Below are 13468 nucleotides of genomic sequence, written 5' to 3'. Positions count from 1 at the left end.
TCATGAAGCAGTACACCACTGCTGAATGCTTAACCATGATAATCTCATGGCATTTGTATGAACTATTAGAGAAATAGTGAATTCATAGCATGTCAAGTACATAAAACTCAAAGTAAAACAAATTACATGAAGCAGAGTAGAAGCATAATTTGCATTGTTGAAGAAACTCTTCAAAGAATGCCTAATTAAATTTAATTTAATCTGAATTGCATGTTGAGGTATTCATAAAGTGGAGACCAAAAAAAAAAATGCAATCTATTCCTGAGAATATTCAAATTCTGCCCTCCTTGTGGCAGCAGAATTAAAAAAAAACTGGACTAAACAATCAGGAGAATTTTCAACTACAGCAGGAAGATTTAACACGTACATAACAAATGGGAGTAGTTGTATGTGATATACAATGGGAAGACAATCCAATTTCATCCATTCTACATCCCTGCATAATTGAGAGTTTCAGTCACTAAATGGCTTTTTTAAAAAGGACAGAAAACTGCAAAATAATGATATGACATACCAACATTACTGTTGAACCCATGGTCATCCATTACAACCTCCGTCATTCTGTATCACAACTTACATCAGTTTTCAGTTTACACTTTCACTTCATTTACTGGCTGCACTTTCACTGGTGTCAGCAATTTGAAAATAAGGAGGAAAATAGGCGAGGAGAGTATTTTCAATAAAGGAATTGATGCATGAAACTTCAGTTAATGCCAAGGTCACTGAAGAATAGCCAGTTTTCTTTTGAACATCTTTAATAGTCTGATTTCTGAACACATCGGTTTGGTTGTACAGTTTAGGAATTAGTGTTCCAAACAACTTCATGCATAGAAGATGCATATATTGTAACTTCTATATCCAACAAAATGAATAAAATTCTATGAAATTCAGCCTCAAATTATTTAATCCATTTATTTTAAACAGAATAGTTACTACAAATTATGATGGAAAAATCTGTTCTAATTCTGATCCTGCCTTTTGTTCATTTTGGACTTGACAATTGAGGCATTATGTGAGCAGTCAACCCAGCCCGAGGTCTCTTCTCTGTGTGCCTGCTTTTCATCAGCCCATGTCATGCCAGAGGAATCAGCTGACAGAGAATTAAGGACAACAGTTGTAAACTCCAGGACAGGACGGGAGTCAAAGAAAATGCTCATGAAGCTATTCCATCATCTCAGGGCTCCGCTGTCATTAGGTTCTGTTTGAACCCGACAACATTTTGTGGCTGCCAAAAGGTCAACAGTATAGCAAAATTCATATTGAAGGAACATGCCTAAGAATAGCCAATTGCTCCAGGAGATTTAAAGACTTATTTTTTGAAGTTTTGACACTTGCTTCTCCCCTGTCCTTTTCTGTGGAATGCTCTGCCTCAGAAGGCAGTGGAGGCTAATTCTCTGGATTCTTTCAAAAAAGCGTTAGATAGAGCTCTTAAAGATAATGGAGTGAAGGGATACGGGGAGATGGCAGGAAAAGGGTACTGATTGTGGATGATCAGCCATGTTCACAGTGAATGGTGGTGCTGGCTCGAAGGGCTGAATGGCCTACTCCTGCAGCTATTGTCTATTGCCCAAGCAATTAACCCAGAATCTGTGTCTATTAGAATTCAACCAAAGTTATAATGACAACAACACAATGGAATCAGCTGGTGTGATGTCCAAAGGCCAAGGGCAGGCAGAAGTCCTATCCCATCAAGTTGTAAAATAATGGTGATATTAATCAGCAGAATATGTCATTATATATTATAATGATCCTATTTGGTATACTAATAATTATAATCCATTTTTAGAGTCATGGGATCCCACACAGAAGCAGGCCTTTTTGGCACAACATGTCTACAGTAACATCAAGTAGCCATCAATACTACTCTCACTTTCTTGTACTTGCTCCACAGCCTTCATGCCTTATTGATTCAAGTGCTCATCAAGATACTTGTCAAATATCATGCAAGTACCTGCCTCTGACACCTCAGGCAGTGCATTCTAGACTGCAACTACTCTCTGAGTGAAAACACTGTTTTTTTATCTCAGATCTCCTCTAACTTCTTACTCCTCACCTTACAGTACTTCGTTGTAGGGGTCCTCGAGAGAGGGATTTTAACATATTTAAAAATCTGATCTTGTTCACAAATATCTAACCAACTTCAACTCTGAAAGATACTACCTTGTTCTGTTTAAGATAGGTGGGATACTGTAATTTTAGATGGCCACAGTCAGGGTTAAAGAATTAGACTGTTGTTCATTGTTGTTCTTCCAGGCACAGAGGAGGTTACAAGAAGATCTGATAAAAATATTCAAAGCTACAGTGGTTTGGACAGAGTAGATGGAGAGCAATGATTGTATGGTGCCACAACAACAACCTCTCACCCAACATCATTAAAACTAAAGCACTGCTTGTTGATTTCAGGAAGTGGAAGGAGGGCAAACATGTGCCAGTCTAGACTGGAAGATCAGCAGTGGAGAGTGTCAGTGCCTTTAATTTTCTGGGCATTGACATTGGGTGATCTATCCTACAGATACATCACACGTAAAGGGTATCAGAATCATTACTTTTCGAGTTTATGGTGGTTCGGTTTGTCACTGAACACTCTAACAAACATCTACCGATGTACTGTTGAAAGCATTCTGACTGGTTGCATCATCATCTGGTACAGCAATTCAAATGTGCAGAATCATTAAAAACTGCAGAGTGTAAAGGACTCTGGACATGGCATCAAAGATTATGGGGAGGAGGCTGGGAACTGGGGTTGAGGAGGAGACAAAAAAAATGATCAGCCGTGATTGAATGGCGGAGCAGACTCGATGGGCCAGATGGCCTAATTCTGCTCCTATGTCTTATGGTCTTCATATATCATGGGCACATCTCTCCCCACCACCTGTAGTATATACAGTTGGTGCTGCCTCAAGAAGGCAATATGTGCCGTCAAAGAACCCTGCCAGCTGGGCCAAGCTATCTTTTCCACAACCCCCATCAGGCAGGAAGTAGGGAAACCTGAAGGCTCACACTACCAGGTTCAAGAATAACTATTTCCCTTTAATCATTGAACCAACTGGCAAAACCCTAATCATTGAAGTAACACTATCACCAGTTTGACCACTTTGCACTAAAACGGACTTTTTCCTGTTTGAATTGTATTCTTTCTTGTAAAAATAGTATTGGTTTTTCTTGTGCTTGCTGCTTATATGATACTCTCTTCCTGTGATGGTGCTGACAGTAAGCTTTTCTTTGCATACATATATTTGTAATTATAACAATAAACATGACACTAACTTTGTAATAATAATTTCCATCACAAATTATATGAAGTGGAATCATATCCTCAATTCAGAGTGATTTTATAGTTTTCCAATCATAATGCCATAATTCTCACCTCAACACCTCCAACCTGCCTCTCTGACCCAATGGTCTGCACCTATGCAGTCAACATATCAAGTCGGGAGCACAAAAGTTACATCTGAAATCTGTATTGTAGAAATTATACCAATGCATATTTTTCCCAAAATGGTGACTGAAAGAATTTTGAATAATAAAAATGGAATTGTTCTCTAAGTTATACATTAATGTTTATACAAATGAATGCCACATATTAAAATTGCAAAATAAACTAATTACATTTGTGAACAAATTACAGAATTTGTAATAGACTGTGTCCATTGTGGCATTTAAGAGGCATTTAAAAATGCCAATGTATATGCAGGAAATGGAGGGATATGCATTGTTTACAGGCAAAAGAGATTTTGTTTAATTTGACTCTGTGTTCTGCACAGACTTTGTGGGCCAAATGGCCTGTTTCTGTGCTGTGCTGTACTGTTCTATGTTCTATATTGGACAAGAGATGAAATACTGTATCCAAGTTGGATTCAACTCCCATTTCATGTCTCTTTTTAATTCCTTGTATGAGTTTTCTTTTACTCTTCTCTAGAAGTATTATTCAATCAAAATTAATTATTTTTAGGTAGATAAGCAGAAGAGAGTTGCTGTTTTAAAATAACTGACCTCATCCATTGTCGCAATCTTGTGGGTCATGTCATTTAAATTTCTCATCATCCGCTCATCTCGAAAATCATAGGGAAATGTTTCAGTCCAATCAGACAACAGCTGTACTATTTTAGCTGCAAATTTCCCGATCTTGGCCTGGAATTAGTCAGAAAATTGCATTAGTTATCAAATACTACAGTAGTAATAGATCTGAAGTAAAATATATAACATCTACTTAACCTAAAGTACAACACGTGAGGCCATGTGAATGTGCAGACATCTGAACAGGCCTTCTTCCAATTATTAAGATTAACAAGGGAAAAGAAAACAGTTTGTGTTAATAGTGCAGCATCCATCACAACAGGACTCCCCAGTGGCCAAACATTTTAATTCCGATTCCCATTGCTGTTCCAATGTGTCAGTCCATGGTTTCGTCTTGTGCCACAGTGAGGCCACCGTCAGGGCGTCAGGGTGGAAGAGCAACACATTGTATTCCATCTGGGTAGCCTCCAACCTAATGTCATGAATATCTATTTCTCCTTCTGGTGAACAAATTCTCCTTCTGCCCCCCCCCCCGCCCCACTTTTCCCTACTCTGACCTTTTACCTCTTTTCGCCTGCCTATTACTTCCCCCGGGACCCTTCCTCCTTCCCTTTCTCATTCCTTTTCTTCAATGGTCCACTCTCCACTCCTATCAGATTCCGTCTTCTCCAGCCCTCGTCCTGTCCCACACACCTGAGTTCACCTATCACCCACCTGCTATCTTCCTTCCCCTCCCCCAACCTTTTTATTCAGGTACCTTCCCCCTTCCTTCTCAGTCCTGAAGAAGGATTTCAGCCCAAAACATCAAATACCTATTCATTTCCATAGATGCTGCCAGACCTGCTGAGTTCATCCAGCATTTTGTGTGTGTTACTTCACATAACACAAAGCTGAAGTTGCTCTAATTATGAATGCCTCAAAAATTGTTCCTTTATTGATATCTGCAAAATCATTTGGCTCAAGATCAACCTTACCTTATCTAAAATGGTCTCGTTCAATCTCTGTTGTTCAATGCACATAAGGCAAACCTTTGCTAGAAGCTCATAAGGCCGAATGAAAATTCGGGAGCTTAGCAGAAAGGTAAATATGTAGGTCCTCTGTAAAAGAAAAACAAGACCTCATAAAAATTGTCACCTCAATTACTTTTAAATACTTACACCTACAACTGGTCTCTTTTAGAGACTCCGATTCACAGAGCTTGCTGCTCTAAATATTCTTTCACAAAAATAGTATGAATGAAAAATCCTTATCAAAAAGACCAGAAGAGCTAAAAGCTCAATTTTTAAAGGAATTTTGTTTATTTTTATTCCTTCCCATCTCCTTCTTTGGTCTTTTTACAATATTCACCTGAAATGATGGGCATGTCTACTCCCATATTCCAAGCCTCTTTCTGTATTTCCACTGAATTTTATTGGGAAGCATGTTACTATTAATTTGTCCCATTCAACAGTGTTATGATGTGCAACTCCAGAAACTAATCAAAAAAACACAGGAGCCAGGATGAATTTGTCTACTCAGTTTCTTATTAGTAAGGCACACATATATGACGTGGTGATGTAATAACTCATGCCATTCACGTACTTATTACATAAACCCATAATGTATTATGAAAACAAACAAGGAATGCTTAATCAAACAATATATTTACCGAATTATTCAAATATTGCTGAATTAGTAAATATATTACACTTTATGCTGCTTAGCTATAAATTCCAACTAATATAGAATCCACAAAACTCAAATATTTAATGTTTTCCTCTTTACTCATTTTATACACACACACACCAATGAACAGCATAGCTGATGAGTTGTCAGCTGTAGAGTGTTCAGCTTTGCAATATGCAAGGGGGAAATTCACAAGCTTCTGATTTAATGTTCTGCTGACAATGCTCAGAGTGAATTCTTCAGACTCTGGACCAACCTTTCTGCCAAGATGTTTGTAGCTGGGGTGGTACAGTGCAGATGTAATACGTCTTATTCCATTCATTTTCAGGAATGACAAACTGTTCTGTAACAAACTGTGGTCTATTGTCACCAAGTGCTGTGGAACATCAGTCCTTGAGAAGAGGCTTCTCAACACACCAGCAGGGTGCAGGGCTGAAGAGGAGGCTATTGGGAACACTTCTGGCCACTTTGTAGTGGCATCCACTACGACTAAAAGGTTTGTGTCTGGCAAAATCCACATCAATCCTCTACCAGAGCAATGCAAGCCATTCCCAGGGAAGGAGAGGCACTGCTCTCAACATGCTCCGGACATGTTGGCAACCCAAACAGTGCATGGCTTCACACAAAGAGTTTCATTCCGACCACACCTAGCTGACTGGCATGTACTGTAGCTCCTCTAACACTCTAGCTCTCAGCTTGGATGTCACAATAACTCTCAACCCCCACATACGGCAACCCCTGTCAGGGACAAATTCATCCTGGTGCTGGTAAAAACGGGGGAACGAGGAATTCTGCTGCACATTCCAGCCATTTTGGGTGGCCATGTAGACCTGAGACAGCATGGGGTCTTTTCTGAGTTTCCTCTAGGTCATTTTTGCCCTAGTGGAGATACTTTTGATTTGCTTTAGAAAGAATACATCAAGAGAAGTGTCCTCTTTTGTAACTTTTTCAGACATTTCCTTTCCAAAGAATAGACGGGACAATCCATCAGTATTTCTGTGATTAGCTGTTCTCTTTAATGTGTATTTACTTACTAAGATACAGCATGGATTAGGCCTTTGTGGGCATTCGAGGCACGCCACTCAGCAACCCCTCAATGTAATCCTAATCCTAATCTAATCATGGGACAATTTACAGTGACAAATTAACCTACTGACCGGTACGCCTTCGGACTATGGGAGGAAACCCACACGGTCACAGAGAGAACGTAGAAACTCTATACAGGTGGCAGCAGGAATAGAAAGCGGGTGACCTATACTGTAAAGCATTGTGCTAGCCACTATGCTACTGTGTCTGCCCCTCCATGGGTTTCTCTATCAATCCTCCACGGAGCCCATCTCTGCATTTGAGCTGCTGCTGTTAGTGGAACACCAGTCTGTGGACCGAAAGTAGACATTACTGGTTGATGATCAGTAGGGAGGGTAAACATTCTCCCGTACAAGTACTGGTTGAAACGCTTTACACCCCAAACCAGACTCAAAGCCTCTCTATCAATCTGTGCATAATTTTCCTCTGTAGCAGTAAGGGATGTGATTCAAAGGCTATGGAGCGATCACTTCCATCACTCATAACATGTGACGTGACTGCACCTATACCATAAGGTGAGGCATCACAGGCAAGCTTCACTGGATAATGTGGATTATCATGTGTGAGTAATGTCTGATATTGCCATTTTCCCTGCCCTTTGCAAAGTCATCTAACACCACTCTGTCCATTCACATTTCTTCCCGAACTGTGGTAATGAGTTCAATGGGTGGAGCACAGTGTCCAGATTTGGCAGGAGCTTGTTACAGTAACTGACAAATCCTAAAGAACTGTGACACATCCTCTAGCTTTGGGGCATCCGCCAATGCTTGAATTTTCTCAGTGCACTGTGTAATCCTTGTGCATCAATGGTGCGACCACAATAAGTAATGCTTCATTTAAAGAACTTACATTTGTTGTGCATTGTTCTGAACCCATAATCTTCTAATCTTTTTAACACTCTCTTGCGATTTTGGAGATGTTCTTTGTCATCCTCACTGGTAACAATGATGTCATCCAGGTAACACTGAGTGCCTGGGCAGCCTTGCTGCACCTGTTCCACAGCTTTCTGCCAGAATGCAGGTGCAGATGCTACTCCAAAAACAAGCTTATTATTGCAATAAAGCCGTTTGAGAGAGATGATGGTGAAAAACACTTTGGACTCTTCTTCCATCTCCACCTCTAGGTAGGCCTCAGCTGTCCAGTCTTCTGAAGTGTTTTCCTCCAGAAAGGTTTGCAAAGATATTCTCTCTCTCCTGGGCAGAAGGCGTTGATGGTTACCACAGATCCTGACAGACCCATGGTTCTTGGTTACAGGGACCACTGGCATTGCTCAGGGGCTCCACAACTGTAGAAAGAATTCTGTCAGCCTACATGCGATCTAGCTCATACGTTACTTTATCACAGATGGTATAAGGAACCAGATGGACTTTGTAAAACTTGGGTGTGGAATTTTCATTGAACTCTATTTTACTCTCGATATGTTTTGAGTTTTACAAAGTTATCCTTGAACACTGCTGTAGCATCATCCAGAACTGTTCCTAATTCACTCTCAGTTGACTCTATGGCAGCGGATGTGGCATGTAAATAGTGGATGGAACTCCAATCAAGTTGTAGTTGTCTCAGTCAACCACACCCCACAATGGTGGCTCTCCTGTTTCTACCACATACAAACCCAACTTGACTTGTTGATTGTTTTATTTTACTGTTATGAATGTCATTTTCAGTATCTTTTTTTCAGTACAAGTTCTTAGTTGGATATCTGCAGTTCAGTATCTTTGAAATGCCATTCAAACTCATTTTGTGGAATGACTGAAGCAGCCGAGCCAGTATCCAATTCCATTTTAATTAATTCGTCATTCACTTCTGGTATAAGCCATATTACTTGTCCATTGTTAGTTTTCACATTGTAAATCTCAAGGTTACGCAGTTCTATGTCTCTCTCATCATTATCAGGTTTTTCATCAACAACATGCAGATTAGTGCCCTTTTTGAAACCGCGACTAGATTTTTTATCCTTTTCTCTTCCCTGTGCAGTCCATCTATTTTTTCTATCCAACATGCTCTTTGCATGTATCCTAATTTGTTCAATTTTTGCAAATTTCGCCTTTAGACCTGTGTGAGACCTCCCGCAAACGGTAACACAATATGTTGGGCCTGGTATTTTTGTTCATGCTCACTTTTGTTTCTGCCTTCAACTCAATTGTGGCTCTAGCTGCTGTTTCCATTGATACAGTAATCTCAACTGATGTTTTAAATGTGAGTTGTGCTTCAGTTAGGAGCAGTTTTTGAATGCTTTCTTGTAAGATTCCACAAACTAAGTGATCTCTCAGTGCATTATTAAACCCATCACTGAACTGACAATGTTTGAACATTTTTTTCAATTCAGCCATGTAAGCTGAAATGGACTTCCCTTCCTTTTGATTCCACTTATGAAACTTAAAGTGTTCTACAATCAACAATGGTTTTGGTTCTAATTGTTCCTCCATTACTTTCAAGATATCAGCATAACTCGTTCTGGCTGATTTGGCTAGAACAGTCAAACTTCTAAGCAAACTGTAAGATTTTCCACCAATTGCACTCAATAACACTGGCACTCGCTTATCTTTTGCTTCAAAATTAGATTATGAGGACACTCAGTCCTCATTTATTGTCATTTAGGAATGCATGCATTAAGAAATGATACGATGCTCCTCCCGAATGATATCACAAAAAAAAACAGGACAAACCAAGACTAAAACTGACAAAACCACATAATTATAACATATAGTTACAACAGTGCAAAGCAATACCATAATTTGACAATGAGCAGACCATGGGCACGGTAAAAAAAGTCTCAAAGTCCCAATCGACTCATCATCTAACGCAGGCCGCAGAAGGAAGAAACTCTTCCTGCCATGAACCTCCAAGCTCCAACAACTTGCCAATGCATTGGAAGCACCCGACCGCAGCTAACTCCGAGTCCGTCCGAAAATTTCGAGCCTCCGACCAGCCCCTCCGAGCACTATCCTCTGCCGAGCGCTTCGACCCCGCCCCGGCTGCCGAGCAACAAGCAAAGCCGAGGACTTGGGGCCTTCTCCTCCGGAGATTCTGGACCACACAGTAGCAGCAGCAGCGAAGCAGGCTTTTCAGAAGTTTCTCCAGATGTTCCTCTGTGCTCTCACGTCCGTCTCCATCAAATCAGGATTGTGCACGGCACCCTATTTGACAAATAACAGACAGCACCACCAGAGTGGCTGCTGCAAGCTACGTCGCATCACCACCTTCTCCTCCCTTCAAATACTGCTCAATTCATTCAGTGTATATCATCCAGTTATCTATTGTGCAATTGAACGCATTGAACTTTCCGATGTAGCCAGCTTTTTATTTATTATTGTTATCACCAAGTCCTCACTGTTTAAGAACCCATGAATTTTGTCCATTTTCTACCTCTTTTTTTCTACTCTAATGTCTATCTCTCCTTCTAAAAAACATGCTGCACTTCAGCAGATAGGTAGTCATCTCAGGTTCATTTTAAAACTACTTCATCACCACTGTTATGTTTTGTAACTGCAGAATCTGATCAAAAGAAAAATACAGGAACCGGGATGAACTTGTCTACTCGGTTTCTTTTTAGTGAGGCAGCACACACGACATGGTTGCTTAATGACGTATGTTATTCATGTACTTTTTATGTAAAACCCATAATGGATCATGTAAACAAGTGAAAAATGCTTAATCAAGCAATATATTTACAATATTATTGAAATATTCCTGAAATATTAAATAGATTGCAAACAATTGGCTTGGTAACTCTTTCTTTGCAGAATTTCCAATGTCAGCTTAGTGTTCATCATTCAGTGGAGTTTTGAAACAGCAAACTTTTGTTTTGGTGAACTTGGTGTCTCCATTTGTCATTTTGTCCATGTACTGTCTTCTTTAACCTCTGCAAACAATGGTATGACTATATTTCCACAGTGTTGTCAGTGTTGTCCAAGATACTAGCCCAGTGATGAAGAGGTGATGGCAGTAAATTTCCATATGCTAGGAAAGTGCATCTTCAAACTGAATTTTAAGGAGGCTGTATTTTCATGTGACTGCTCCATTTGGTCCTTTTTATTTGGCAGAACTCTCAGGGTTGGGAGGTGCTATTATAGTGACTTTGGTGAGAAGCAGACATGCACATGGGGAGGAGGGAGTGAATCTCCACAGACAACACTCTGAGGTAAACAAGATGACAATCAAAAAAATGCCTTGGCCCTGGAAGACACTGAGCTGACTGACTGCATTTGGGGTTTAAGTCATTAAAGTAACTGGAACGTAATCCATCATCTTCCTGAATTGCAGGTAGAAAAATGCCTTCAAGAAGCCCAGAAAAGTAACGTACATCTTGCTTTTGTTGTTACAGAATTTATGCTCTGTTAGCATCGTCTCTGCTCAGTTGTAACTTCCATAAAAACCCATTATCATCCACACAGAACTGTGATTGAATGGAAGACTGCAATGCGCTCATTGAATGTTAACAGGAGTTGTCTTGAGTGTCTCCAGTAAGAGACAGCGTGAGCCTTCACGCATATGTGCTACATCTTTTACCTCTGTATCATTGCATTTTCTCCAGAATCTCCTATTTAATGTTAACATAGACCACAAAATTAATAAAACCTGGGGAGCAGTAAGTCAAACTAACAACAAACGTTGGAAATGATAATGCTGTTACCTATAATATTTCCCCAAAACTCCTCAGTATTTTTCTCACCTTTCATTCTATATGTCCTAAGGTTGTCAGTCATCATATAAAATAGTACAATTTCAGAAATAATGAATTGTTAACAAATGCAGATAAAAATACCATAACAACAGCTGAATACCAATCTAACTTAGAAATGTGCATGTGTAATTTTGGCATTAATCATCGGTGCTTAATATTGTAATAAAACAAGCTTGCTAACTCTGTGTTCATTCTGTGCTGGTAAAGTTTGAATGAATGCAGTTTTCCCCTTTCTTTCAGCAGCTTCCCTCTGATATTTTAATCACCTTCCTATCCACACAATCCTATTAATTTTTTCTTTCTCACCAAAGCTCCCTGCAGCCCAAACAGGTAAAAAGCATTTTGACTGGAGTGCTCGGAAAGCAAAACAACTTCTTGTTTCTGTATGAAATTTCTGATCAGCTGCCAGAGAAACACCAGCCAACAGGTAGAAAATTTCAATACTTGCCTGAAGAAAAACTCATAATTTCCCGGCATAATATATCTTGCTTTTGTTTTATTGGAAATAAAAAATGTGTGCTGTGGCATGAGTAAGGAATGTCATTCTTGCCTATCTATCTTTATTTTACATTGGCGTATGTTGAAGTGTTATGTGCCAAGGCCTGTCTTTTAAATCGGCAAACAGCACCCTCCTTTATGAATTGCCAGTTTTTTTAATGCTCTCAGAGATCAGAATACTTATGGTTAGTTTGCTCCTGCACATCCTCTACTCTGATCAGTGCCAGAGGCCACACTATTTCCATGTCATTGAGTTCCATTGAAGGCTTAGCCAAACGAATTGTCCTGTGACTTACAATAACATACTGTCTTCATGCAAAAAAATCTGTTGTGAGGCATAGGCAGACAACTAAGTTATACATACGTCAGGATAGTAGTCTACCGTTGGCACAAGGTGCTGGATGAGTGCCTCCAGAGACCCTGACACAAGATTGTTGTCTTGGTAGAACAACCCTCCGCAATTATCTTCTCGGGATGAGTATAGATGTCGGCTGTAACCACTGCTGTTAAACATGGCAGCAAATGTTGGTGTTTGTGGCATGGTTTCCTGTAATTTAAAAAGAAAGTGTCTGAAGCTGATCCATATATCAGTTCAACAAGATGGTAAACTGTTTATGAGTGAAACTATAGTGAAGCTAAAATCATTCTGGCACCTGGTTGACATTTTCAGGTCATTAGTGTCACCTCGAGAGTTCTTCTCAGTGTTGCCTCACTTTTCCAATCAGGATTTATTTTTCTGTTTGTCCACTGACTACCACATGAGAACTGGAAGGAGACGGCTTCATCCTGGACACATCCCCCTTGTCCAGCCCCGTTACTACTACTTTCTGTTTTAGCAACAAAGTCCATGGGCCTAGAAACTTAAGATTGAGGGGAAGGTCCTTAACCTCTCAAGCCTGCTCTAATATTTACTGAATTCATGCCTGATCAGTATCTTAACTCCACCCCCTGCCAAGGCTTTGTATCCATAGAATGACAGATTTAAAATTATTACTTAAACTACAACTTACTACAACTAGAGTTCCAGCCTTCTGTAACTTTTTGTGTCCAATTTTTTTCTTCCCAGTCCACTGCATCTGATTTTAACATCCTCAACGTGAGGTGAAAGTGATACTAAAACCAATCCAAGGATAAGTATTGCTTTGCAACATCCTTAACTTCCCTCAGTCAAATCCTCACTCCCTTTCGGTATTGTTGCAGAATCTGTTGATAACTACCAGTGTGTGCTAGGTTTAGTCATTAATGGTTCTTCCACCAACTTCCCTGTTTGCTGCAGCTCTGATTCATCCAGTGTCTAAGGCTGGACAAGGATAGGTTCGACATTCGCAACAAAAAGCTTGATAATAACATTGCTCTGCATACTCAATGTGAACCCGCAACTGGGTCTGTTACTGGGGGATAAAAGATGAAGCAGAAAATCCACTCTGTGGCCACAGAACCATTAGAAGGACAATACCAACAACAACTGCACTTCTTTGGAGTGAAGTTATTTTGAAGCAATTGAAATTTCCCACAGGC

At 39.9% G+C, this 13468-nt stretch overlaps 1 protein-coding gene across 3 annotated transcripts in view; it reads right to left on the bottom strand.

Annotated features, from left to right (window-relative positions):
• rasgef1ba (RasGEF domain family, member 1Ba) overlaps positions 1-12512 on the bottom strand; it is a 74651-nt gene extending 62139 nt beyond the window's left edge. The window contains exons 1-3 of one of the 3 annotated variants that reach the window (XM_072251902.1): positions 12315-12512; positions 4992-5114; positions 3994-4131 (exon numbers count right to left, since the gene is read on the bottom strand). In XM_072251902.1, the coding sequence (XP_072108003.1) occupies positions 3994-4131; positions 4992-5114; positions 12315-12491 (438 nt within the window). In that variant the 5' untranslated portion in view covers positions 12492-12512. Of the gene's footprint in view, positions 1-3986; positions 4132-4991; positions 5115-12314 lie in introns of all 3 variants that reach the window. The other 2 variants (XM_072251899.1, XM_072251901.1) reach the window with 2 other exon arrangements.
• Positions 12513-13468: the final 956 nt, after the last annotated feature.

The sequence above is a fragment of the Mobula birostris genome, chromosome 3 (genome assembly GCF_030028105.1).
Source record: "Mobula birostris isolate sMobBir1 chromosome 3, sMobBir1.hap1, whole genome shotgun sequence".
NCBI lineage: Eukaryota > Metazoa > Chordata > Chondrichthyes > Myliobatiformes > Myliobatidae > Mobula > Mobula birostris.
The sequence above is the reverse complement of the archived record's forward strand: the minus strand, read 5'-3'. Positions and strand labels throughout refer to the sequence as shown.